This window comes from Sciurus vulgaris (assembly GCF_902686455.1).
Source record: "Sciurus vulgaris genome assembly, chromosome: 6".
NCBI classification, from domain to species: Eukaryota; Metazoa; Chordata; class Mammalia; order Rodentia; family Sciuridae; genus Sciurus; species Sciurus vulgaris.
In genome coordinates this window covers 122635241-122662164 of record NC_136466.1, presented here as the reverse complement: position 1 = coordinate 122662164, position 26924 = coordinate 122635241, and the positions used below count along the sequence as shown (strand labels likewise).

The following is a 26924-nucleotide window of genomic DNA, read 5'->3' as shown; positions in this document are numbered from 1 at the left end:
AACAACCAAGATATCCTTTAATAGGAGAGTGGATAAACAAGTATGGTTCAGGCATACAATGGAACACTACTAAGCAATAAGAAAAGAATGCACTATAAGCCACACAAAGACATGGATGAATCTTAAATGCATGATTCTAAGCTAAAGTACCTAATCTGAAAAGGTTACATATTGTATGATTCCATTTGTGTGAAATTCTGGAAAAAGCAAAACTACAAGATAGTATAAACAGATCAGTGGATGCCAGAGATTCAGGGTGAGGAAGGGATGAATCGGTGAAGTTCAGGCTCTGTAGGGCAATGAAGCTATTTTGTATGACGCTATAATATTGGATCTATGATACCGTGCATTTGTCAGAACTTAAAGGGCTTTTTAACACAGTCAATGTGAATATATGCAAAAATGTTTTAAATCATCTAAGAGGAGAGAGGATAGAATGCAGAATACAATCAAAGAATTGAACACTATTACAAATACATACAAAAGCAGCATTGAGGAGGATGTGAGGGAGGTGCTAACCAAACACCTCTGGAAAGGGTTAAGCCTCAAGATGAAAAACAATATTAATTCTGGTTGATAAAGTGAGGTATGGATCAACAATTCTGAACTACTATCTATGTGTACTAGAACTGAACAATTAAGTAACTAGATGGCAGATGTTGGGAACTAGGTTTCTGGGTGCTGGAGTTATAGACAAGCAGGAAGCACAGGCTAAGATGATTTATGTGGGAATGAATTAGAGCTGAAGGCATCAGGATGAACTCATGTTTATAGTAATACAGACACAGATGGTCACACAGAGAATTCCTTATAGATAAGTGTATATAACTCATAAGTGCACAGACATATATTTACTTGTTCTGTCAGCTGAGAGGGCTTAGAAGTAGACACTACCATGGCAATGAACACATCTAGTACCAAGAACTGCTTTCTAATACCATTCTCCACTAAAGGAACCAAGATTCCCTGGAGAATTGACTGATTTTAAGAGTAGGGCATAATATATAGAGATATTGCTGAAACATCTGGTAGTGTCAAAAAGTAAGGGAGTGTGGGTATGTTAAAGTAACATAGGAGAAATCATAAAAAGTTCCTAATGGTTAAAGCTGGAAGAATTTGAGCAAGAGAATAAAGTAGTATTGGGTCATAATCCAAAACATAAAATGGATTTTCATGAGTTCATACCAATGCAAAGAGGACTGAATGAATAAATGAATGGATGGATAAATAAATAAATAAATAAATAAATAAATGGGAGAGAACAGGTAATTCCCTCATGCATAATTATTCCAAATAATTTATGTAGCTACTTTGCCTTTAAAGGGTATCCTTAAGTATGATGTGCAATAGTGACTTCTTTCCAAAGAGTAAAGTATAAAATGGAGGGGAAAGAGTGACATTAACTCAACCAGGTGATCAAAATCAAAATCAACAGTGAAAAGTCATATTGACAGTGTACAGGTACCATGGATATGATGTGAAGGAAAAGAACAACATTTTACCTCTATGGTCTTATTCCTTAAAGCCTGATAACTCCAATCTAACCATGAGGAAAACATCAGACTAATTTCAGTTCAGAGACATTTTATAAAATACCTGGCCAGTCTTCCTCACAACTGTCAAGGTCATCAAAAACAAAGAATCTGGCCTAGCATGTGTGAAGCCCTGGGTTCAATCACCAGCACTGCAAGAAAACAAAACGAAAACCAAAGAGCCTGAGAAAGTATCACAGCCAAAAGGAGTAGTCAGTTTCCCAAATTACGGATCTCTCAAATGGTATAAGATAATAAAATAATGCACCTTTAAGTCACTAAATTTTGGAATGATTTGTTGGATAAGCATAGATAAGCTTAAAAAATACTATTTATAAAAAGGTAAAGGCTACACAAATAGTATACTAACAGAATGGACAATTATGTGCTGAATATGTCTCTAGTTATAAAACTATGATTATAATTAAATAATTAGAAATAGGACATTAATTAGATACAAAGCTATATCTAAATATATTATAAATTATGTTATATAATCATATATTAGATATAAATTATATGGATATGTGTACATACATTTTTTTTCATTCAAAAACAGTGATTGATCATTTGCTGATCCATCACTTTAGGGCACAGTGCTGGTCCTAAAAGATGTGTTCAATCACTTTTCCTTTTCAACACTTGAACAATTTGGAGAGAAATTGTATGTATTTCTCTCCAAAGTAATGGCTCATTGTGATGGTGGAACCTCAATGAGTAAGGTTATATCAGTTGTCTAATCAAACTTCATTTCTTACCTTCATCCCTACTAACAGAATCTGATTTTATTAGAGAGGACAGTGCACTCATCTAAATTACATTTCTTAGCTTCCCTTGTTGCCAGGGAGGACCTTGAGGCAGCTTTGACCATTGAGATCTAAGTGGAAGTTGCCATTCGGGCACGTGGGAAGGTCTTTCAAGAAACAGGTTTTTTTTTTTTTGTTTTTTTTTTTTTGTTTTTTTTTTATCGTAAACAAATGGGACACATGTTGTTTCTCTGTACATGGAGTCAAGGCATACCATTCGTGTAATCATAAATTTACATAGGGCAATGTTGTTTAATTCATTCTGTTATTTTTTCCCTTCCCCCCACCCCTCCCACCCCTCTTTTCCCTCTATACAGTCCTTCCTTCCTCCATTCTTACCACCCTCCCTAACCCTAACTCTAACCCTAACACTAACCCCTCCCACCCCCCATTATGTGTCATTATCCACTTATCAGCGGAATCATTCCTCCTTTGGTTTTTAGAGATTGGCTTATCTCACTTAGCATAATATTCTCCAATTTCATCCATTTGCCTGCAAATGCCATAATTTTATCATTCTTTATGGCTGAGTAATATTCCATTGTAGATATATACCACAGTTTTTTTATCCATCCATCAATTGAAGGGCATCTAGGATGGTTCCACAATCTGGCTATTGTGAATTGAGCAACTATGAACATTGATGTGGCTGTATCTCTGTAGTATGCTGATTTTAAGTCCTTTGGGTATAGGCCAAGGAGTGGGATAGCTGGGTCAAATGGTGGTTCCATTCCAAGTTTTCTAAGGAATCTCCACACTGCTTTCCAGAGTGGCTGCATTAATTTGCAGCCCCACCAGCAATGTATGAGTGTACCTTTTTCCCCACATCCTCGCCAACACCTATTGTTGCTTGTATTCTTGATAATCGCCATTCTAATTGGGGTGAGATGGAATCTTAGGGTAGTTTTGATTTGCATTTCTCTTATTACTAGAGATGTTGAATATTTTTCGTATGTTTGTTTATTGCCTGTAGATCAGGAAACGGATTTTTGTTTTTTGTTCCTGGTGCTGAGGATTGAATCCAGGGCCTTGCACCTGCTAGGCAAGCACTCTACCACTGACCCACATTCCCAGTTCAGGAAAGTCTTTCGGAAGGAAACAGACATCTGATTTGGCACCTAGAAGGCATTTGAAGGCATGCATACTCTTTCCTTGTGGCATATATGCAGACTTTCTTTGCACTGCTGTTCCTCCTCAGAGGCTTTGCTATGTAGCATGATGTGCACCCAATGGCTTCCCACAAGGAAACATAGTTAAAGGGTGACAGGGAACCTGAAGTTCCAGGTGAGGGACTCTTCTCCAGAGCCTTTCATAGAAAAACTGATTATGTTACTCTTTCAATCAAAAACTTTCAGAGACTCCCAATGAACATGCTTATTGTTGTAGGAAAACAAATTATTTCAGTTTAGGAAAACAGATACTGCGAATCCGTAATAAGCTTTTCACTTGGCAGCATGTATGCTGTTCTAGTTTTTATTAAACTTTTATGTCAGCCTTTTTCTAGAAGTAAACTACTTCTTTTCTTTTTTGCATACTAGAGATTGAACCCAGAGGCTCTCTACCATTGAGTTACGTCCCCAACACTTTTTAATTTTGAGTCAGGATCTCACAAAGTTGTTCAGGCTGGCCTTGAACTTGCAATCCTCCTGCTTCTCCTCCTGCTTCACCTCCTGCGTGGCTGGGATTACAGGTGTGCACCACCATGGTTGGCTTCCTGCAAACTTCTTAAGGGCAGAGATACATCAGGGACTTTTTAAAGTTTCTTATAACACTTAGATGCTGTGAGTGGTCTAAGTGGCTGGTCACTGGTGAATGATTATGTTAATTCTGTCACTTTGATTCCTAGCTTAGAATTGAAAATTGCATCTATATAGAATGTTATAATACACACAATGCTTTTCAAAAGCTGGAAATTTTCAAAAATATACAAAAGTAAAGGGAAGAGTATAATAAACGCCTTTGAATTCATTACCTGACTTCAATATTTATCAAAACCTCCCTTTCTTCTTACCAGAATGTTTTAAAATGCAATTGGACAATTTATCATGTTAATACATACATACTTCAATGTATATATCTCATAGATAAGAACGTTTAAAAAAATCTCTAATGCTATCTACCTGATACTAATGAATTTTTAATATCTTCTAATACCTACATTATGTTTGGCCAGATCCATTACAAAAAAAAAAAATGCCCTTTTATGATTGATTTGTTCAAATCAGGGTTCAAATTATATTTTGTTGGTATGTCTTCTCATCTCCCTTCCTTCTTTCCCTTCTTGTCTCCCTCCCTCAAGGCAGGGCCTTTTTATGTTGCCCAGTTTGGCCTCAAACTCACAATTCTCTCCCCTTAGTCCTCCCAAGTTGCTGGAATTACAGGCATGCCCCATCACCACAGGGTTTTAAGTCTTTTTTTGGGGGGGGGGCAGGGAAGAATCAAGTGGAGTTTATTAAAATTGCAGACTTCTGGGTCCATCCCTGGAGATTGACTCTGAAGGCCCAAGAGGGAGAAATAGCCTGTAGGTGGTCTAAGGACCACATTCTGAGAAACCAACTAATCTGGAATATTTTATTAAGCAACTACTGCATGTCACGTTAAGGTCAATATCAATTCTAACCACAGAGAAAGGAACAAGAAGTCTGTGCACTTATGGAGTTTACACTCTAGTGGGGGTGAAAATATCAAGAATATGAGTAAAAGCCCACCATCAGGGACATAAAGAAGGTGGGCTGAGAAGATGTGCATGAGCTTGGGTGGCAAGAAGGGCTTCTCTGTCGGTATAGAATGACAGGAAGAAGCCAGCAGCAAACTGGGGGAAAAGCATCCAGGTAGATCTTCCTTTTCCCCAATCTCCCCTTAATCCAAGGCCTGATCCAAAAATGTCTAAAAGGAAACCAAGTCCAAAAGAGTGAAGCTCTTGCCTTCATTGTCAAGGCTTCGGGGGCCAGGGTAGACCAGGTGGAGGAGACTGCCATAGGAAAGATCTGGACAGCCCCTTTCTTCCTGGGCATGGTGCCCTATGCTTCCTCTGGCCAGGGGCAGAGATCTGACTCACCTGCTTTTTGGGAAATGTGGACCCTGCACCATCTCCCTCATTCAAGTGTCCCTAAAACTCAGGCCAGGCCAGAAGCCAGAGCTGAGCCAACTATGTGTGTGGCAATGCCTAATCCTCAAATAGGCTGCCTGGAACCCCAGGAGCACCAGCTTAAGGGTGGGGCCTCCTGAGCATCCTTCTGGATTTGTAGGCCAGGTCTTTGGGGATCACAAGGGTGGGCCTGGTCCTCAGGATTACAGAAATTGTGACAACACCAAAGAGAGGCAACCCCATCCCAGCAGTTTGGAGAACACATTAGGAAGACATGAGAATGGACCTCCTAGGAGGGGGAGGGGAGCCGTCTGGCACAGTAAGACGACCAATCAGGTGGGAGGTTCCAGGAGGTGCCCAGGTCACTTCTTCTTGGCACGGTCTGCTGTGTCCAGGGCAACCATGTTGCGGGCAGCCGTGATCAGGTGGATGACACTGATGAGAGACTTGAGCAAGGCGGTGGGGGCGGTGACCCAGAGGCCCATTTGCAAAAGCCCCACAGAGCCGACTAATGGTCCGTCGGAGAAATTGAACAGGTAGAGAAGGCAGTAGAAGAGCTCATTTCCAGCACACAGGGTGAACAGAGCAAGCCTGGAGGTGTAGTAGATCCGAAGCACTGGATTCCCAGACAGGTCAATCATCTTGTGACTCTCACTCCCCCGGACCACAGAACTGTGGAGGTGCAGCCAGTGACTGGCCACATCCAAGCTCATGCTGAGCTGGAAGAGAAGGGTAGCTCGAGGGTACAGCAGGGCCAGGTTGACCAACAGACACATGGTGGAGCAGCGGTCCGTCAGCATGTCCAGCATGGCCCCAAACCGGGTTCCTTGATTTAAGGCTCGAGCAGCATGTCCATCAAAAGCTTCCAGAAGTCCGCTGAGCAGGTAGAAGGAGGAGGCCGTGAAGGGGCAGCAGGGCATGAAGTAGAAAGCCATGATGGCGAAGACGATCCGGGCATAACCAATAAGGTTAGGCACGAAAAGGAAGATATTTTCGCTTGGCATCGCGGCGGTCCACTGGCTGCCCTGGGCCGGCTCCGGAGGTGCCAACGCTTTCCCAGCCCCACTCGCGTGGCCTCACCCTCCGGCCCCGGCCCCGCACATCGGCCGCCTCGCCTGCGCCCTGGACCCCTCTGCCTGCGCCCGGCCCCAGATGTTAAAGCTCGCAACCCGCGGGAGCATGGGCCAACCAGATGTGCTCAGGGCGCGGGGGGCGCGCGCAACCCGCCCTTCGGATGGGCAGCGCCTCGCCTCCGCCCACCCCGTAGGCGCAGCCGACCCAGCAGCGAGCCCTGCTGCTCCAGTTGTACTCGGCTGCCCGGGTTTTAAGTCTTTTTGCTTTTCTTTTCTTTAAATTTTTTTACTGGTTCTTTTTAGTTATACATGACAATAGAATTTATTCTGACATAATTATAAAAGCATGTAATATACTTTGTTCTAATTCAATCCTCAGCACTTCTCCTTCTTCCTCCCTATGTTTCCCCCACTGTTCTCTTCCCTCTACTGATATTTCTGCTATTGAATTATAGTTGTTGGTTTTTTTTTTTTTTTTTTTTAATCTATGAAAATTTCCTTCTCCTGGCTTTTAAAATTTTTCCCTTATTTTTTGGTGGTGCTGAGGATGAAACCCAGGGCCCTTGCACATGCTAAGCAGGTGCTCTACCACTGAGCTATATATCCTTGGCCCTCTCTGTCAGTCTTTTAGATAACCAGTTTTTGTTAAAGAAATTAGGTCACTGGTCCTACAGAATTTTCTATATTTTGGAATTGTTGATTGCACTCTCTGGAAGCCTTTCAACATCTTCTATCTACTGTATTTCTCATAACTTGATAGTTTAGGTGGAGAGGATTGACGAGATTCAAGTTCAAAAAATACTTTTTTGGCAAGAATACTTCATAGTATAGCATATTGTGAGACGTGTAATGTTTGTTTGATTGTTCCACTTTCAATGACATTGAGAATGATCAGTGGGGTTCAGGTTGCATCAGCATTAAGTCACCCATTATAAACTCCCATCAGCCTTTCACCTAATTGTTTTAGCAAACAGTGATGATCATTATTTAGAGCCATTGCTTCAGTTAGGGTTAAAAAAAAATTATTCTTTTGTAGTTTGTTATTTTTACTTAAGAAACCTTGCCTACTAACCCATAACCTGTTTTGCAATTCTGTACTTCTTAAACATACAGATAAAATTCAAATTCCTTCATACAGTCTTCCCTGTTTGGTAAAGGGCAGATTCATTTGGCATCTCTCATTTTCTGCTCTGCCACATATTTTCACCTGCCAGTCTGTGGGCTCTCCTTGAATCTTTGTATCATTGTAATTTTCAGCACAGTGCTCTGAATATAACAAGTGTATAAAAAATGTGCAAAATGCTTTGGTGAGGTGAGTATTCAGATTAAAAATCCCCAACACATATATACACAAGAGCCAGATTTCAAAATGAAAGACACACACACACATACACATATACATGTAATACCACAAATTTATTAAATACACAGAGAAGAACAAACCCAAACTTTGACAATATCCACAGTTTTCCACAGTCTTTCAAAAGTTAACAGAAATAAGGAATAATTGAGGGAATGTAAATTCATAATTCACAAAACAATGTAGCATAGTCAGTTTAAGAATTATACTGAAGACTTAAGACTTGTAAAATGGCAACATCCCAGATATCTAAAAATTTGTATTTGTATTTATTTACAATATGGATATAGGTCCTCAAGGACTCATAGAACTTTAGGTAATGAACTAGATTATGTAGCTGGACTTTTTGTCTGTTAGGTAAGCTCACTCAATGCCAATAAAGTGTTGCAAAGGAGAATAAAACCTCAACAGAAATTGTTTGGCCACACAGAGCCCTTTAAACAAAATAGTGCTCACACAAATCCTACATCCAGGGACATTTATCTTTTTTTTCTTTTTAGTTGTAGGTGGACACAATACCGTTATTTTATTTACTTATATGTGGTGGCAAGGATTGATCCCAGTGCCTCACACATGCTAGGCAAGTGCTCTACCACTGACCTATAACCCCAATCTTTTAGGGGCCCTCTTTTTTTTTTTTTTTTTTATGGTGGTGGCGGTGCTGGGGTTGAACCCAGGGCCTGTGCATGCTAGGCAAGCATCTACCAACTGAGCTATGTCCCCAGCTCAGGGACATTCATCTTGATCTGCTATGTCTACCAACTGCAATCTGTTTTCATGTGGCATCCTAACTCCCAATTTCTATCCACAGAGTTGAGAATGTGGTTAGTTCATAGGCAAGTCAAACATTTTAGACTTCAAGGAGGTTTGGTGAGGTAATGCTATGCAGATCGGAAGAAAATATATCAGATGCCCTGTTTTATTATTTTCTTCTTCTTCTCCTTCCTTCCTTCCTTCCTTCCTTCCTTCCTTCCTTCCTTCCTTTTGGTTTTTATCCTACTTGAGTCTTTGGGAGCTGTACATATAACAGCACCTACCACACCTTCAAATTTTTAGCAAAAGGTGGATACAAAGAGCAAAAACAAAAACACTCAAGGAGCCCTGAGAGTCCTTTGGTGGTAAAAACTGGAGCAGCTGTTTCTTTTAGTTCCGCTCTCCTGTTCTTTCTTTCTTTCCTTCTTTTATAGGAAATTCCTTCCCTCATCTTCTCATATTGTAAGCAAGTGAGATCACTAAAGTCACTTAGTGACAAATAATCTTATGAATCTGGTAAGTGTGAAGACAAAAGGCCCTAGTATAGTCACGAACCTGGGAGAGACACAGAATGACCAAATTCACAATCAGTAAAAAATAGGGTTTTGTGGTACAGTATCACCGTGTGTCACACAAAAACTGGGACCACAACTGCTAATTGTTCAAAGTCCTTCACACATAAACAGTCCTTCAAAATTGAGCATAAATATAACAAGAAAAAAAGCAAGAAGGAAAGGTTCACAAATGTCCAAATACTGCCAGTTCCTGGACAAACAATTGATCAGTAGTTTTGATTCTCCAACATGATAACATGAAAACAAAAGGATACTAAAAGTAACCATTTTAGAGAAAAAATAAAAACCTATGCCAAATGAATTTCAGCCCTTCATTATATGGTGTATAGGTCTGAAAAACAGAAATCCAGGCTAACTCACGATTCTGGAAAATAATATTTTCATGTAGTGTATTTATAATAATAAATATAGAAATCCATAACTATAATGTAATTTGTCTCTTAAAGTAGAACAGTCTTTATTTATAAAATCAAATCTTCCCCCAATACTCTCTTGTGCCACCCCCTGCCTCCAGTTGCTTCATAAACCACTCTAAGCCCTATCTGGATACTGTGTATAACGGGTGGTCTAAAAGTATTTATGATTTAAAGGTACCTGCAGTCTGCTAATCATTTGAACATTTAAGTTTTAACCAATATATATTCAGCCAAGATAATTCTTTAAACCATGACAATATCACAAAGTGACATTATAATACAACAGACAACAGATTTTCCCCCACTGAACTACATAGTGTTTTTTTTTTTCATTGATACATTCACCTGTTTCCAGAGATATACAGAGTTAATTGCAAATTTGTAATAGCAAAGTGTTCATTAACCCATCCAAGCAAATCACCTCGCTTCCAAAATAATATTAACTCTGCCTTAGTGTCAAGTGTATCAGGGTACTAACTGGAAGGAAGTCTCATCAGCAAACGTGGTGGCAGCTGCTCAAAAGATACGTTAAAATTTATCACTAGTGATTTTAAACGACGACTGATCCAAAACTCATTTAATGTTCACCAGTGTTAGTGCTTTAGAATAAGAATTGGACTCTAAAGTAAATACAGTGTCTTCTGAGCACAATCAACCAGTGATAGAGCCCACAAGCCTACAGTGAAAGCTTTCCAGCCCCAGAGGAAGGAATCTATTGTACTCCATGGATCTCTGTCCATGCTCAAAATATCTAATATTTTTCATCTATACTGGACGTCTTTGAAGAGTACTGTATTGCTTCACATCCTTCTTTCACTGTAACAAAATGTCTTAAATGAAATCTTTCGGTTCAGTTTAAAAGTAGCTGGAAAACTTCCGGCTGCTCTAGGCTCTGGTTATCAAAAGACTTAATTGGGAACTTTGGATTCTCAAATATCAGAAACTCCAATAACTTATCAAAAAATACAAGCTCTTGGTTTTGAAAAACATACAAAATCAAGGCATAGGTAAATATCTCTTGATTGTCAAGGAAGACAAAAATCAGTCTCAATCATGCTGTGCTTGTATTTTAGTGATGTTTGTTTTTGCAGTTTCCATTTTTAATAGTTTTGGGCAATCTTTGACCCTTGGTGTAAGCACGATACCAAAAATGGAGAAAGAGCAGCAGAAAGATGCACCCATAACTCATAATAATGTAGAGAAAGACTGGAAACTGGTACTTGCAATCCTCCATGAAAAATATCTGGCCTATGTGGATGGTGACAATAACAAACTGCACCTAAAAAAATCAAAGAATAAAAAAAGATATTTAGATATGAAGAGTTAACAATTTTTGCCTTCTAATGCTTATGCACTCCTCACCCAAAGTTGGGCTATGTTTAGGCCGGAACATTCACCTTTAAATTTAGCCTCCCTGGGAGTAGAAACGGATGGAATAATGTCAAAATCCAGATGGAGTTTGGAACCACTGTGCAATCCTGCTGAACCGTGCTCCTCCAGGGTCCCATTTAAATGTCCCCTGGAGTGTGCAGCACAACAACCCTTTCACTCCTCAGAGAACCAGCAGGGCAGGTTTTCTTTGGCAGTCTGAGTGCTTTACTCTGATAAAATGTACATAGGACCACTACCTCATGGCCTAATTTTCCATATTGGTTTCAATTTCCAATATTCTCTCCTGTTGTTAGACCAAGTATTTCAATTTATGGAAAATAAAAATATTCAAATTAGAGGCCCTCTAATTTTTTTTTTTTTTTTTTTTTTGCAGTACTGGGGATTGAACTCAGGGCCTTGTGTTTGTGAGGCAAGCACTCTACCAGCTGAGATATCTCCCCAGCCCGCCCTCTAATTTTTTAGGAAACAGTGTATCCCTCAGTCCTCATGTCTGCCATGAGTGCTCCACGGTGGTACATAAAAATATTCCCAGATGCCAATGAGGTGTAGAATTAGCAAGGAATGAGAGGGCACTGGTCATCCCCTACTGATGCTCAAAGGCTTTTTGAACTGGAACATTCTATGCATTTCTAACAGGCTCATTTTCTATGCCATATTCAGACTTTGGGTATATCTTTTTGTCCCTGATTAAAAGGGAACATGTTCTAGGTAAATTTAGGAGAAATAATGTTCTATAGAAATAAATAACAATTACTCACAATCCAACTAGCTACAACCATAGTTAAGATTTTCAGTTTCCTTTGTTACCATTTTATTGTTATCATCATCAACTTTCCTTGCCTTACTTCAATGAACTTTTGTGACATTCCTGCACAGTACTTTCTGTTCCTTTCATTTTATAAAAGAAAGAAAACCTAAGATCAAGCAAGCCCTCCACATCCTGTGCCTGTGTGTATATATGACTGACATTTGAAATAATCATCAACTGATGTCTCCCCTTCTTTTAAAAATTTTTTAAAAATTTTTTAGTTGCAGATGGACACAATACCTTTATTTTTATATGGTGCTGAGGATCAAACCTAGTGCCTCATGCATTTTAGGCAAGCACTCTTCACTGAGCCACAACTCCAGCCCCAACCCTTCTTTTCTACATAAGAACTTTTCTACTTTATTAAAATTTTTTTCAAAAAATTAAAGTGTATTAAGTTAAAAAAAGGACAAATTCAAAATTGTGTATGTAGTATAATATAAAACATATAAAATGTATACACATATGTGTATAAGGGAGAAAGCTGAATGAGAACAAAATTAAATTTTCAGTTCTATAATCCCTGGGAGGTAGAATTATGCTTGTTTTCTTTCTCTTAGGCTAATTTAGTGGTGTAATTTCTCTGCACTGAGCATATATCATTTTACAATGAAGAAATATTTTTAAGAAAAGCAATAGTGAATGATTTTCATAACTTCATAGTATTCCAAAGTATTATGGAACTTATTTCTCTATTTCCTTATGTCTTGTCATTTAGATTGTTGCTAATTTCAGATACAATAAACAACTGCATCTAAGGTGAACACCTTAGAGGAATGTGCTGAATTTCACTCACAAGTTGTAGGATTTTAATTTTAAAAAATCAATCCTTAGTGGACTACCTATACCTAAATTCGTATTTTCTCCTTGACATTATTGACAAAATATGACATCCAATTTATTAAAGACTACAAATCCAGAAATATGAGGGTAGCAGAATTCTCCTTTTAATAGAAGACAGTAACATTTAAAGCAAATAATTATCTTGTGCCCACAATTATAATTTTAAAAATTATATGTCCTATATATTTTGGGATTAATGCTGAGGTATGATTTGGTGAACTGAACACCTCTGCTCTTTCAAACATTGTTTACTTGAGGTCAGTATTCCAACGCACGTCACACATGTATGTGGATCTACTACTCTGTCCTTTAATCCTCACAATACATTTCCTTATTGGAGGAAAGATAAACTTATGAATGTTAGGAGTAGATAGGCATACAGAAAGTCTCATCATTATCATCCCCTCAAAGTAATTTAGAGTGGGGATAAGGAATTTCTAAATTCTAATATAGTATTAAATGTACTGAGAGTCACATAATTTTGAGGTTGTTTGTTTGCTCATATTGTGGTGCTGGGGATCAAACCCAGGGCTTTACCTATGCTAGGCCAGTACTCTATTACTGATGTCTACCCTAGCCATATTTCTTAATAAATTCAGAAATAGCATACAGATAGTATAAAGATACTCATGCTGATTTAATTGTTTAAACCAAATATGCTTTGTTTTCAATGAAATTCCTGACAAAGTTCAAAAAACATCAAAAGGATAGTGTCATATAGGGGTCAGACAGTGTATCTGTATTGTTCCATAAATTTTGTTCTTTATTTAGGTAGTACTCTAATTCACAGCAAAAACAAGTGACTGCAGTTTATTTCATATCTGGTTTTAAAGAAAGTTAATTACTCACAAGCTGTAAAGATGTTAAATATTTTTTCCACCACAAATACTTCTGATAGGCTGGTCCCATTGCACAAAGTCCATAGTAGAAATACATGACTACATGCACAGCTGTATTTACAAAGGCATGGAATGTTCCCAAACCACCTGGAAAAAAAAAGTTATTGTAACCTGAGGGCATTGTTCCTTAAAATCAGACACATTTTTGTCTGACCTGAGATTTTAGTATAACTATTTCTTGAATTTTAGCAGGAAGAAAGAAAATAACATATAAAATATCTATTATGTTAAACAGTCATCAAGTTAGAGTGAGCTGGGTAATATATTTAGTAAAATATAAATGTGAATCTTAGAAAATGAATTAGCATGTCTACTTATATCTTAAATTTAAGAAGGTCTTTTGCTTTTGGCTTACTTTAACAAACTGATTTCTCTCTTAAATATGATATATCGCTTAATAATAATCAAAATCTTTTAGTGAAGGTTAACACATATAAAGTGTTCAAAGTACATTAATGTTAAGCGTTTGACTTCAGGTTTTTCATATACACATTCACATAACCACTACCATGATCAAGATAGAATATTCACAACTTCACATAGATTCCTCTGTGCCCCTTCCAAGAATTTGCCCCTCCCTAGGTAACCTCTGATTTCTATCAACTTAGTTTTACCTGTCATTAAACTTCACATAAATGGAGTTACACAGGAGGGACTCTTTCTCGTGTCCACCTTCTTTCGATTAGCATAATGTTTGTAGATTCATGCATGCTGGTATGTGTACTAATAGTCTTTTTACTGCTGGCAGTATTACACCATATGAACACATCAATATTTACCCCTTCTGCTGAAAGATATTTGGGTCGTTTCCAATTTGAGCTATTAAAATAAAGCTGCAAAGCATATTTTTATATGTGACATTGTGTGGAATCAAATTCACTTTTCCCACTCTCATTAATTTGCATTGAATATGTTCGGAGCCACAAAAATACTGGCAGTAAAACCACTGGCTTTCATTAGCAGGCTTGGCTAAATTGCTTTAATCAATTATTGTTTTTCCAAAATAAACATCTATCAACTGTTCAGCCATCCTTGTTTACTAGCTCCATTTGATTATGCCTTCCTTTCTTGGTTTTCCTCTTTTAATTTCACCATCTTTAATTTAGAGGAAAAGCAAAGAACACTTGGGAATGTAAGAAAAGATCATTTCAATTGCCTTTAGCTGTAACAGTAGTCAGTGGAAGGAGTAGCAGGGGGTTTAGCTGATACTGGGAAAAAAAAAAATCCCAAAAAGTTTCTTGAGGATCTCCTTCTAAAGAGGCACAATGTAAGAAAAATTGGCATTCTTTATGTACAGTCTGACTCTGCTTAATAATGTTAACCTGGAATTTAAAATTTTCTCCAAAATATTTTATTTTCTTAATTCCAGAATTCTTTGATTCCAGAAATAAAACAAAACCTTATATATTTGGACTAATCATGGCAGAGGAAGGACTGAATTCATAAACACCATGAATTACAGAAAGTTTAAAGGAAAACACAAATTTAATACTTTTAATATAATCATCTAGAAAAATGTCATAAAATTGTTGCAAATAATTGTTGTTATTTAATAATTATTCATACTGGAGGCAATTCTAGAGAATTCTGAATAGTACCTCTGCTACAGTAGTACTCCTTCAAGTGACCTGTTCTACATAATTACTTTTGAGTAGTTAAATCTTCCCCTGAAGCATATTTATGCTATGCTCTGCTTTGTAAACGTTCTATTCCTCAGTAAGTAAAATTTTAGCTAATCCCTCAATCTCCACATATTTTAGAAAAACAGAATTAATAAAGCTTATTAACGACCTCTCAGCTTTTATTATTTAAATTTGGATTAGTCTTCTTTACCCAAAGAAACTTGAATAAATAAATTATTGTGGTGTGAAAACACCTTTTCTAGGGTTATTTAAAAATAGAGCAGTTTTCTACTTCTGATAGCTTAAGGAGTCAAGCTGCTTCACAGGGGATAAGCCAAATACCTCTCAAGTCCATTTGTGTGTCATGATAATATGCCCACAGGAAGTCTATTTCAGCCTTTATAAAGAACTGTATCAGAGCCTTTTCTCACTCAGACACCTCTCCCATTTGGTAGAGGAGAGTTCACTTTCCTTTCAGATACTTTTATCATTTAAATGTCCTAAAACGAGGATCCTGTGACAGGGATTGAACAAAACACTGGCGTAGCTAAGAAGGTTTAGTAAAGGCTACTGTTCAAGAGAAGCTGTCCAATAAAATGAACTCGCTTATTTTGTCCCATTATGAATATTTTCTGAGTTATTTCAATAAGTTTTGTTCACGGAGCAATCCTTTTAATTAGTAATGCTTTATACTTTGCTCTTTGAAGTGTTTTCTGAGTTTGCTTGCTTTATGATAAGAGGTCTGAAAAACAACCGCCTGGGAATGAAGTACAATCAGTACCATCACATTTTACTCCTTTGGTTTGGAAAGAGATACAGGAATCACCTGGGTAATTATCACAATACTCCATATTGCTCAAAAGGGATTCATAAGTAATTAATATAAAAACCTGCCACAGAAATATTTTCATCATATTCAAAAGAAAACCTGGATTGTTATTATCCCAGAGAAGGACACAGGATGCAAACAGGAAATTAAACCAAGATAGAGATCAGCTGTGCTCAAGTTTTTGCCAAACACAGCTTAAACCAGACAGTCTCATTCTAGGAATGAAGGTCAGTGTCTCTCTGCACCTCTGGAAATAGCGCCTGTTGCTGTGCTTGCCACTGAATAGGTATCAGGTAAGCTGTTCAAGTGTTTACTAGAATTCTGCACGTAAGAATGAGCAGGAATGACAACTCATAGAACATACAAATGACTAGAAAACATTATCTTCTACATTTTGTAAAAAAAGCGGGATTAAGGTGAGGACAAGTATTCCATTATAAAGTGGCTGATACCCATAAACATGGTAACATTTAAAAATTGAGGTATATTATGTGCTCAAATTTTCATTATTACAAGTATTACTTGATTTTGAAATGGAAGTTAGGCCATCAATGGGCTCAAACATTGAGTGATTAAATAACTCCATTATTTAAATAAAATTTACATTTCCTATTATAAGCTATCAAATATACAATATAGAAAATACAGAAAAGGAAGAGGAGCAGAAAAACCACTTTTTGTTTCAATATTCTGAAGCATTGCCTTGCAATGTTTTTTCTATTTCTAATTTATCAGGGTTGTAATGTAGTATAGTTGTCCTTTGGTACCCAAGGAGATTGGTGCCAGGACCCCCTCAGGATACCAAGATCTCTGGCTGTTCAAAGTCCCTTAGATAACATGGAGTAGTATTTGCATATACTATGAACGTCCTCCCATATACTTTATCAGCTCTAGATTACTTATAATACCAAAAAATGTAAATGATATGAAAATGGCTGTTAGACTATATTGTTTAGGGAATAATGACAAGAAAAATGTCTGCATCTATTTAGTACAGACACAATTTTTTGCATATTTTAAGATTCATAGTTGGTGAAATACAAGAATAGAGAATCCACCAATATGGAAAATCAACTTCTAGTCTCATGGAAGAAATTATAGGGATATTAAACCATCTTTCCTAGTATTCTTTAAATTATTAAATAGTCATTTTTTTCTGATAATTAGGAGTCAAGTTGCCCAATAGAGAAGATGATTCAAATACTTCTCAATATCATTTTGTTATGGTTTTGTACACATAAAAAAATAACCACTCTACTAGACAATGTTTAGGTATGTTCCAATTTTTCATCAACACAAAGAAGGTATCATATAAGTATATCACAAATAAGTATATCACTTAAGAAGAACTGAGAGGCACAATATGTATGTGAGAGAAAAAATAACAGATGAATAATATGAAGATTAAATACTAGAGCTACATTTGATTTGTGAAATGGACACAGCTAAGACATTTTGGTAGAAAGTGAGTTAAATGTTTATATTAATATGCATCATAAGAAAAGGAGTTACATTTACTTTAAATTTTTCTTAACACATAAATACCAATTTGGGGTAAGAATATAACTTTACATACTGGGAGATCCAAAGCCCACAGGCCCTCTAGGGAGACTCCTTTACCCACATTTCTCAGCCTTTTCCTTTTCTAGGTTCTGGCATCTCCTTCCTGCACTGACTTATCCATGTCCCTTCATGCTCTGAGACATGCAGATATCCCCCCATGCTTATAAAGCCTAAAACTCAGTTCCCCAATTGTGGTTCCTCCTCTTTTAATCAGGAAGAGCCAGAATGCTTAACTTAAATGAATTGTTCATAGAAATATTAAAGCATTGCCTAGTATGGGCTATAGGCTTACTTGAAGACTTCTTAAATTAAAAAAAAAAAAACTAGACTAAATAAATCATCTAACCAGTTTGCTAAGCTAAGAATATGTCCTTGGGGGATATAGCTTATTTAGAACTTCATGATGGAATAAAAGTACTGCCTATTTTCTTCTTTTCTAGATGTTCAAAAACATGAAACCAACAGAAGAGGCTGTTTGTCAAGTTTTTGATTTAAACTATTTTTTACCTAAAAAATACCTGCAAAACACCATTTCATATGGTAGACTGCTTTGGGAAGTTAGGATAACTAAAATTTGACACATTTTTAAACAGTTGTTAGGTGTTGGGGTATTCCATTATTTGAATATGGGTCTTTTTAAAGGTTCATATGCTAGAAGCTTGGTCCCCAGTGTAATGGTACTAAAAGGTGGTGGGGCCTTTAAGAGGTGAGGCCTACTGGGAGGTGACTGGGTTACAGCCATCCTCATGAAGCTGTTATTGCTGGTCTTTCAGGAGTGGATTAGTTCCCTCCAGATCAGATTTATTACAAAAGAGTGAATCAGGACCTTCCCTAGTCTCTTGCTTCCTCTCTTGTTAGGTCACTTCTCTCTCAAATGCATTCCTGCCATGATTCCGCATGCCCTAATATATAACACGGAAGGCCCTCACCAGAACCAAACAGATGGGGCTGACCAATCCTGGATTTGAGTCTCCAAAACTGTAAGCTAAATAAATACCTTTTCATTATATATCCACTAGCTCCTAGTGTTTTGTTATAGCAACATAGAATTGACCATGACAAGTTATTAGGAATTTGAAGGCAGATAAGACATGGAAACTTGAGGTAAGTATTCTGATTTCCTGAGAACATATTAAAAAAATAGTTACCTAACTAGACTCCTATGAAGTCAAGGCTTTTTACCATTTTACCTATTCATTGTTTATTTATTTAAAGATATGTAATAGAACACTGTGGAAAAAGAATAAAATCCAAACACAACTAAAAACATGTATAAAAGACTGTGTCTCTAAATTATGTGTATCTAAAGAGTTGGGGGGTCTAATTAAGAGTCTTATGTTTACATTTCAGGTAACAATTAACCAAAACAACTGTTTGATTTTTTTTTTTTTTTTTTTTTTTTTTTTGCGGTGCTGGGGATCTAACCCAGGGCCTTGTGCTTGCAAGGCAAGCACTCTACCGACTGAGCTATCTCCCCAGCTCTTTTTTTTATTTTCTATAAATTGTATTTAAGGATAAAATTTTTATTTGTAGCATACAGAAATGTTATCATTTATATCACATAATCCCAGCTCTCCCTTGACTACCTGCAGCAAATTTGACTCCAAACCACCAGGTCCATGGCATGATGGTATGATGGAAGACATGAAGGAAAGTCACTTGGCTATTTTTCTTACGCAGAACAAAAAAGATCTGAAATAATTTAAAGAAAATGAAGTTCATAAAAAACATGCAATAATTTATTGAATATTACAAAAATATTGGCAAACAGCAAACTATTTTGCATCATAATTTGCTTTGAAAGAACTGCCTTATGGAAAGTTTATAGAATTAGCTGTTTCTGAGTGGCAGCTCAAAAGCTAACTTGTATGATATCTCATCATGAGAGAACCAATAAGGTAAAAAGAAATTTTATACAGATATAAAAATGAAGAATTTGACCAAAAATTATTGAACAAAAGGCTGTTTGTTAAAAAAAAAAATACCAGTGACATTTGAAGTTTATGGGAAAGCAGAAGTCCTTAATTATTAGGACTGAAATTATTTTTATTCAACATTGCTCTCTGAAACATCCTATCAATCTGAATAAGGTATTAGGCAAATCGAAAGAGAGCTTACAACCCATCATAAGTTAGCAATTTAATATAAAAGAAAGATAATGAGGAAAAACTTGAAGAGTTAATTTGAAAAATATGAGGGCAAAAGAAAGCAAAGCTGCATAAGAAAAATTGGAAGGGGAAACAGAGGTACCACTTGGATCGTGCAAACCTTGGGGTTTGTAGAAACTTTACAAAACAAATGCAGAATTTGGAGGGGAAATGTTCAAAAATATTCAGAATACCTATAGTTAAACTAAGATATATTTTAAAATTCAGGAATAAACAGAATAATGCGAAGAAAAGTATTACTGTAGTAGGAATATTTGAGAAAGTTAGTGTAGGGAAGAACATAGAGGAAGCAACAGTTTCCTTGCAGAAGCTGGAACTGAAAACATGCAAAGCAGAATCAATGAAGCAAAAATGCATTTGTTTATGCACATGGAAGAATGAAGCCTGGTATAGCAGGAAAAGCTATAAATTAGCACTCTGGGTCCTAGTCCCAGTCAGTAGTAGCATTCCTCTGAACTTTTAGCTTCAATTTTTTTCCGAGTGAAGGCTCTAAACTAGATCAATGTTCCTCAACCCTGGCTACATGTTTTAAAATCCAAGAATATTTTCAAAGTAGTCATGCCTGGCCTCTACTCCAGACCAATTGACATCACATCCCTGGAAGTGGTGTCCACATTTTTGTTGTTGTTGTTCCTAATGCAATTTAATTCTATGGCACTATGAGGACTGAGAAGCACTAGACTATGGCAGCTGGAGAAGTTTTGGTATTCCCCAAATTCCTCCTAGCCCAGCAGTAGCCTCACATCTGAGTGTACCCTTAGGAAATTTGAAGCACTTATTCTCTTAAAGGAGTATGGATGAACAGTGCTTTGGTATAAAAAACTAAAGGTTTCTCTTCATGCTTTCTGAACTTGCTTCATAAAACAACACTACCGTCTGCATAAAGATGCCCAGTTTTGGAGAATATGTGAGGATTACATGCTTAACTTAATCAGGTATTAAATACCTTTGTGAGTTTGTGAAATACTGGAAAATAAGCTTATCCTGCCAACTCTAATAAACTACTGATAATAAAAGGTAGAAGAGATAATAGTAGATCTACCTGAGGAGAGATAACCCAAGTTATTAGACAATGGAACTGTAGCACTTTATTGCTTTCATTGAAACATCAAACATTTACCAAATGCGGTGACCACATACTCACAGTGTCTAACAGCTCAATAAATTTGGAGAAGTAATAAAGCCAGCAGGTGTGTGCCATCTGCAGAAACACATATAAATATGAATTTATTTTATTATATTTTAGCATGGAAAAAAGTTTATTAAAAATATTTGGGGGAGGGGTGCTGGCATTGTGGCTCAGCAGTAGAGCACTGGCCTAGCATGAGGCACCGGGTTCGATCCTCAGCACCACAAATAAATAAATAATCAAAGTATTGTGTCCACTTACAACAACAACAAAAATTTTTTTTTTTAAATTTTTGGTAAAATAAACACAACAGAATTTATCACCTTAATCATTTGGGGCATGTAGTTCAGTGGAATCACATTCCCACTGTTGTGCTATCATGACCATCCACCCATGGAATTCCTTATCTTGGAAGATTGAAACTCTGGACCCATTCACAAATAACTTCCCATTTCCCCCTTCCCTCCAGGTCAGCCATCATTGTACTTTCTGTGACTAGGTGACTACTCTAGGTACTCCAAATAAGCTGAATCATTCAATATTTGCCCTTTTGTGACTGGATAATTTCAGCTAGCATAATAATATCCTCGAGATTCAGTCATGTTTTAGCATGAGTAAGAATTTCCTTCCTTTAAAAGGCAGAATGATATCCTTCCCTTCTCTGTCTGCCACATTTGATTTCTCCATTCATCCATCCATAGACACTTGGGTTGCTTCCACCTTTTGGCTCTTATGAATAATGCTGCTATGACTACGAGGGTTCAAATATCTCTCTGAGTTCCCTCAATTCCTTTAGGCATATATCCAGAAGTGGAATTTATAGGCCTTATCACAATTCTTTTTTTCATTTTCCTGAGGAACCAGATATAAATTTATTTTTAAATTGGAGAAATTCATGGAGAAAGCACTTATTTTCATTTTACACTAATCTACCTACATACCTGATTATTTCTTGCAATTTTTAGTTTTCTTCCCCCCAACATACATAATCTGATAACTGAGTCATTTACTCATCCTGAGTTCACATTCATTATTGCAATCAGAGTCCAAAAGGTTTTAACATCGATTTGGAATTACGAGTTTTTCCAAAGAGAAACTTACCCGTAAAGCTGTGGGTGACCGTGAATAGTCAACAATTTCACATCGAAATGAATAACCTGTACCCCAGCCAGACATCACAAACTGCAAGAGAGCACATGCATATTAAAGAAGGAAGTGTTTGCTCAACAGCTACAACAAAGGTAGTTTTGATTGTGTCTCCATTAGTTTATCAGCTGAGTAAGCAGTCAGTTCAGCAGAAAAGGCGGCTCCAACAAAGACAATCTACAGCCACGCTTGACAGAGAAGCCTGATATGGAGAATTTTCAAAACCTCAGACTTATATATTCTCTTTATAAACTATATTCTGACAAAATTGCCCATTTCTTGGGATGGTTATTCTACTATACTGAAGAAAAAACCCTGGGAGTGTTTTGCTTAAACAGCAGATACTGAGAGGTAATTTATCTTAAGCACATCAACATTTGTAAGTGTATATATCTTTGAACTTTTAAAAGGAATGCCTGACTCTGAATCAGTCCTTTCTGGCTATTTCAACTCTTCCCCATTAGTCAATAATTAAATGGGCATGCTAAAGTTCCTTATTGTACTGAGAAGGTGATCGTAGCGACTGAGTTTTTCCTGCCCTTGAGTGAAGGGTGTGATGTGAAGTGGTAGACCATGGATCTCTTACTCTTTCCTCATTTAAAATCAAGATAGACCATGAAGGAAGATCAGTATAGTAGAGGAAAGGGACTGGGGAGGGAGGGAAGGGCAGGGGGAAATCCTGGTAAATATACTGGCCAAATTGTGTGCATATACAAATATACAGCAACTGATTCCACCTTTATGTACAACTACAATGCACTAATTAAAAATATGGAAAAATAAATTTTAAAAATCAAGATAGAACAGACATAAGACTCAAGATACTAGTTGTACTTTGGGTTCACAAGACAAGTAAGAGAGGAGAATGCTCTTGTTAACAATAGGAGTACAATCTGGAAGGCCTTAATTCCAACACGCCCACAAAGTGACTTTCTACTGGTGGTGAGAAGAAAAAGCCCATTGTTGTTAAGTCTGAATTGTAAATCAAAGATTACATTGACATGCTTTCAGGCATGGTGGGAAGATCTTCTTTTAAAAACAGTATCTGAAAATGAAAAGTCAAGGACTAGTTTTAAATTAATGCATATGTTAAATTGTTTGCTTAATTTAGGATAGGACAATATGATTCTCTTCTCTAACTTCTCACAAATGCCAGCATCTTTCCAGCAACGTACTTCTCCTCAGTTTTATGGTTCTATCATGTTCTGCCACTGAAGCACATTTTTAAATTTCTATTTTTATCACTAATAAAGCTAAAATTACAATCTTACAATAAATTAAATGCAAAAAATAAACATCTATTGGTCTTTATCAAGATGACATTTTACTGGTGCAAAAAATAAAGGAACAAAAGAGAACAACTTTTAATGGTGGTATTTAAAAATACTGCATCCCTTTCTGATACAAGCTCCTAGTTTGATTTATAGGACAATGTAATACATCATTAACTTGATAAATTATGAAATCCTGAAAATCAAGACTCAAAAAAGTACAAGCTACACATTTCGTGGATCAGAATAATGTCTCACCAAAGCAGGTCAACAATCTTCTCAAAGGAACAAGAGAATGTAACAAACAGCTAATTCTGTTTTACAAAAAATCCTGCTCTAGTGAATGTTCTCATGTCCTCTTGTACTCAGACTCATCCTGACGGATGTAAATAATACTCTAAGCCCAGAACTATTTTCTTAAACTGGGGTGACTAACTCTCTACCTTATCCTAACACAAACAAGTGCTGTGTTGAATAGCAGAAGCAGTGTGTCTTGGCCTTCCAGTGGGGTCTGACCTGGTCTGTCTTTATTAGCGTCTGACAGGTGCCAAGTATCTAGGACATTCAAACAATCACTCAAAGCCCTCTGAGTTCCTTTAGCCTGATGAGTTTCTCTTTCCCCTTGGTCATATCTAGCCAACTATCCCTAGTGGAGGTGTTCACACCAAATGAAACCATGTTCCACACAATAATCATGTGCTCCAATGTGCCATCAGTAGATGGCATGCGGTTTGGCTATGAAAAGTCTGTTTAAACAGAGAATGGAACATAATGTTTTCCTAATGTTAGGCTCATTCCAACAGCCCATGAAGTTTTCGATATATATGTGTATGTTTGAGGCTAGCAATAAGAAGGGATAATTTATATTTGGCAGGTAAAAAACCCTGAAACTGGGTTTAGTCAAGTATTATTCAAGTAACTCAGGTTTTAGGGATGAATGACAGAAAGAAACTCTCAAATTCAGATGTTTTCAAATCTCCTTTTATGTTCTAATGGATGAAATAGGAACCAAAACTGACTGATTATAAGTGGATTCCTTCCCAGCCTGAGAAATATATCTGAGGGACATCACAATCAATTACACAATCAGACACAGAATCTAAGAATACCAGAGCATTCTGGGACCTGAAAGACAATTGATTCCATCCTGGGTTTATGAAATAAAAAGACTGAGATTTAGTAACTTTCTCAAAGTCATGCTGGTAATTACTAGCAAAACCAGGACCAACTAGACCTTGGTCTCCTAGTCTGTTATTATCACTACTATAACATGCTACTGCTATGTCTTATCTCTGAGAACATACTAAAAGTATGTATTTTCTCTATTTCCTATCTCTATTACTCTTTCTCAATAAGTTGCTCATACTCTAGAAGGGACAGTAGAGTGAACTGTGAGTTAAGTTAGAAAAAAATGTAAAAGAAATAGAAAGTAGCAGTGTGAGTCTCAACTTAGGGAAGGTCTATGAAAAATAAAGCTGGAATATGCAAGGTGACCTGATCAGCTGGATCTATAGCAAGAATAGGGTTGGAAGGATGCTCATGGAGAGAATCTGTTGTCCAAAGAGGCCATTGGAGTCATGGGGGACCCACGTGAGTCTCAGCTATGACAAAGCACAAGCTGTCCTGGAGAGGAAGTAAAAAAGAGGGCTCGGAAGCCACCAGAGTAGGAGAAGAGGCAAAGAATTCCAGAGAAGTAGATGTGTGAGGGCAGCTGAGACACTTTAAGAGCAGAGGGGAAAGAGAACATCCATGAATATGCTTTTGGGTCCTGGAAGATTCCCATCTCCTTTAAGAACAATTAAGGAACAGGCTCCCTACTGCTTTGTGTGGTTCTATAGTCTCTTTCCCCTGAAAGCTTAACCAAACCCAAACAGTTCACCGTTGTACAGCTTATCAGAGTACACAGAAACCAAGAGTTACCACCATGATGGTGACAACTCATTGTAGAAACAGGATGAACTCCGATGTCACATGGACCTGCATTCAAATATTAGTCTTCCATTTACCAGCTATGCTACTTAGAGTGAGTTATGTGATTTCTCTAGACACGAGTTTCTTCAAAGCTAACATTTATGGATTGTTTCAGACATCTAATAAGGCTAACTGCATGCAAATCCCTAGATTAGGTGTTAATTTTTTCTCACTACCTGGGAAGTAGACTAAGGATCCTCTAAAGAGTTTACTATTTGTTGCAGACCTAACAATTTTTTTATTAAATACCTACTCTACTGAGTGGAGTTTCTGAATTCCTTAATTCTCAAAGGGTTACCCTATTTTAAAAATGTCATAAACAGAAAGATCCAGGCAAAATTCTCTCATTAGGAATACTGGGGGGAAAAAAAGAAGACACTTGCCTCATAACACATATACAAAGAAAAGAGTACTATGGAAAAATTGTACGTTATCATCACTTTCTTGAGTTCAAAGGGTTTTCGATTCTCCATGAGCTTTGGTCCCAGAGAAGTGACAAAATAGACATAGAGTCCCAGGATGATGGTTTGTGGTAGAGGCGAGGACATGAGGAGCCAATCTTCAACTCTTGGATCTAAGAGAAAAATAATATGTAAGTGCACACTTGCTTAGCCAAGAGATAGCTGATAGCAAACAACACTTCTTTAGGTAAGCCCCTAGATTCTAATGCTGACAGTGGAGTCTTCAGATAGTGGTATCTTTAGGAAGGGTAGTGGGAAATCACTAGGGATGATGGAGCACCCCGTGCTAGAAACGGTGAGTTTTTCATGACCCTTAGATCTCCAGTGGTAAGCAGACCTCAGAAGGATTCAAGTGGAGAAACTCTTCTCAAGAGGAACTGTGTTATGGAATGAATGTCTGTGCCCTCCCAAAATCCGTATGTTGAAACCTTAACACCCAGTGTGAGGCTGGTGGCTTTTAGGAGGATGGAACCTTCATGAATGAAGTTAGTGCCATTAAAAAAGGAATTCCAGGAGTTCTCTTGTCCTCATTCTGCCATGTAAGGATAAAATTCAAGAAGACAGCAACCTGGAAGAAAGTTCTCACTGGAACCTCACCACACTGGTACCCTGATCTTGGACGTCCAGCTTCCAGAGCTGTGAGAAATAAATTTTTGTCGTTTATAAATTTCTCTTGTTATTTATACCCAGTCTATGGTACTTCGTTATAGCAGCCTGAACAGACTGACAAGCTATGACCATCAGTTGTGGGATCTGGTCTGCCCAAGACAATTCTGCAAGTAAAGAGCCAAAGAAATAGATACTTGAAGCCCACCCTGCTCCCTCTCTCCAGTCTCCTGGGGTTCTCCATTGGCTAAACCCAACCAGAAACCAGTGGACAGGGGAGAAAGCCCAAGATGTAGTCCTACTAGTCATTTTCAGGGCCCGGCACAGGGTCAAAGTACATTTGGAGGAAGGTCACCCACTAATGGCCCATCATCCATTCATTCGGACATTCTTTTATACATAAAAATGTTTGTGTTTGCTGGCTTCTTAACTTTCTTCTTTCCCTAAGAAAATTAGCATACTTTCATATATTCTGAATCATAGGATCAGAGTTGAAAGGTACTTTAGCGTCACCAAAGTATCTAAAGTGTGAGCTCTAGGTATCCAAAATTTGGGCTAACCAACCTGATATTTTGCATGTATATGTATGTGCGTGCACACACACACACACACA

The 26924-nt window shown here is 37.4% G+C and overlaps 2 protein-coding genes across 3 annotated transcripts in view; both read right to left on the bottom strand.

Annotated features, from left to right (window-relative positions):
• Positions 1–4774: 4774 nt before the first annotated feature.
• On the bottom strand, positions 4775–6438 carry LOC306664182 (CDP-diacylglycerol--inositol 3-phosphatidyltransferase-like). Its single transcript, XM_079144952.1, has one exon. The coding sequence runs from the start codon at positions 6428–6430 to the stop codon at positions 5789–5791; it is 642 nt and encodes a 213-aa protein (XP_079001078.1). The 5' UTR covers positions 6431–6438; the 3' UTR covers positions 4775–5788.
• A 1458-nt stretch (positions 6439–7896) lies between these two features.
• The window catches only part of ELOVL7 (ELOVL fatty acid elongase 7), a 71313-nt gene continuing 52285 nt past the window's right edge, over positions 7897–26924 (bottom strand). The window contains exons 3-8 of one of the 2 annotated variants that reach the window (XM_079144044.1): positions 25628–25818; positions 21958–22038; positions 20872–20928; positions 19146–19251; positions 13496–13632; positions 7897–10882 (exon numbers count right to left, since the gene is read on the bottom strand). In XM_079144044.1, the coding sequence (XP_079000170.1) occupies positions 10673–10882; positions 13496–13632; positions 19146–19251; positions 20872–20928; positions 21958–22038; positions 25628–25818 (782 nt within the window). In that variant the 3' untranslated portion in view covers positions 7897–10672. The remainder of the gene's footprint in view (positions 10883–13495; positions 13633–19145; positions 19252–20871; positions 20929–21957; positions 22039–25627; positions 25819–26924) is intronic. The other variant, XM_079144045.1, reaches the window with a different exon arrangement.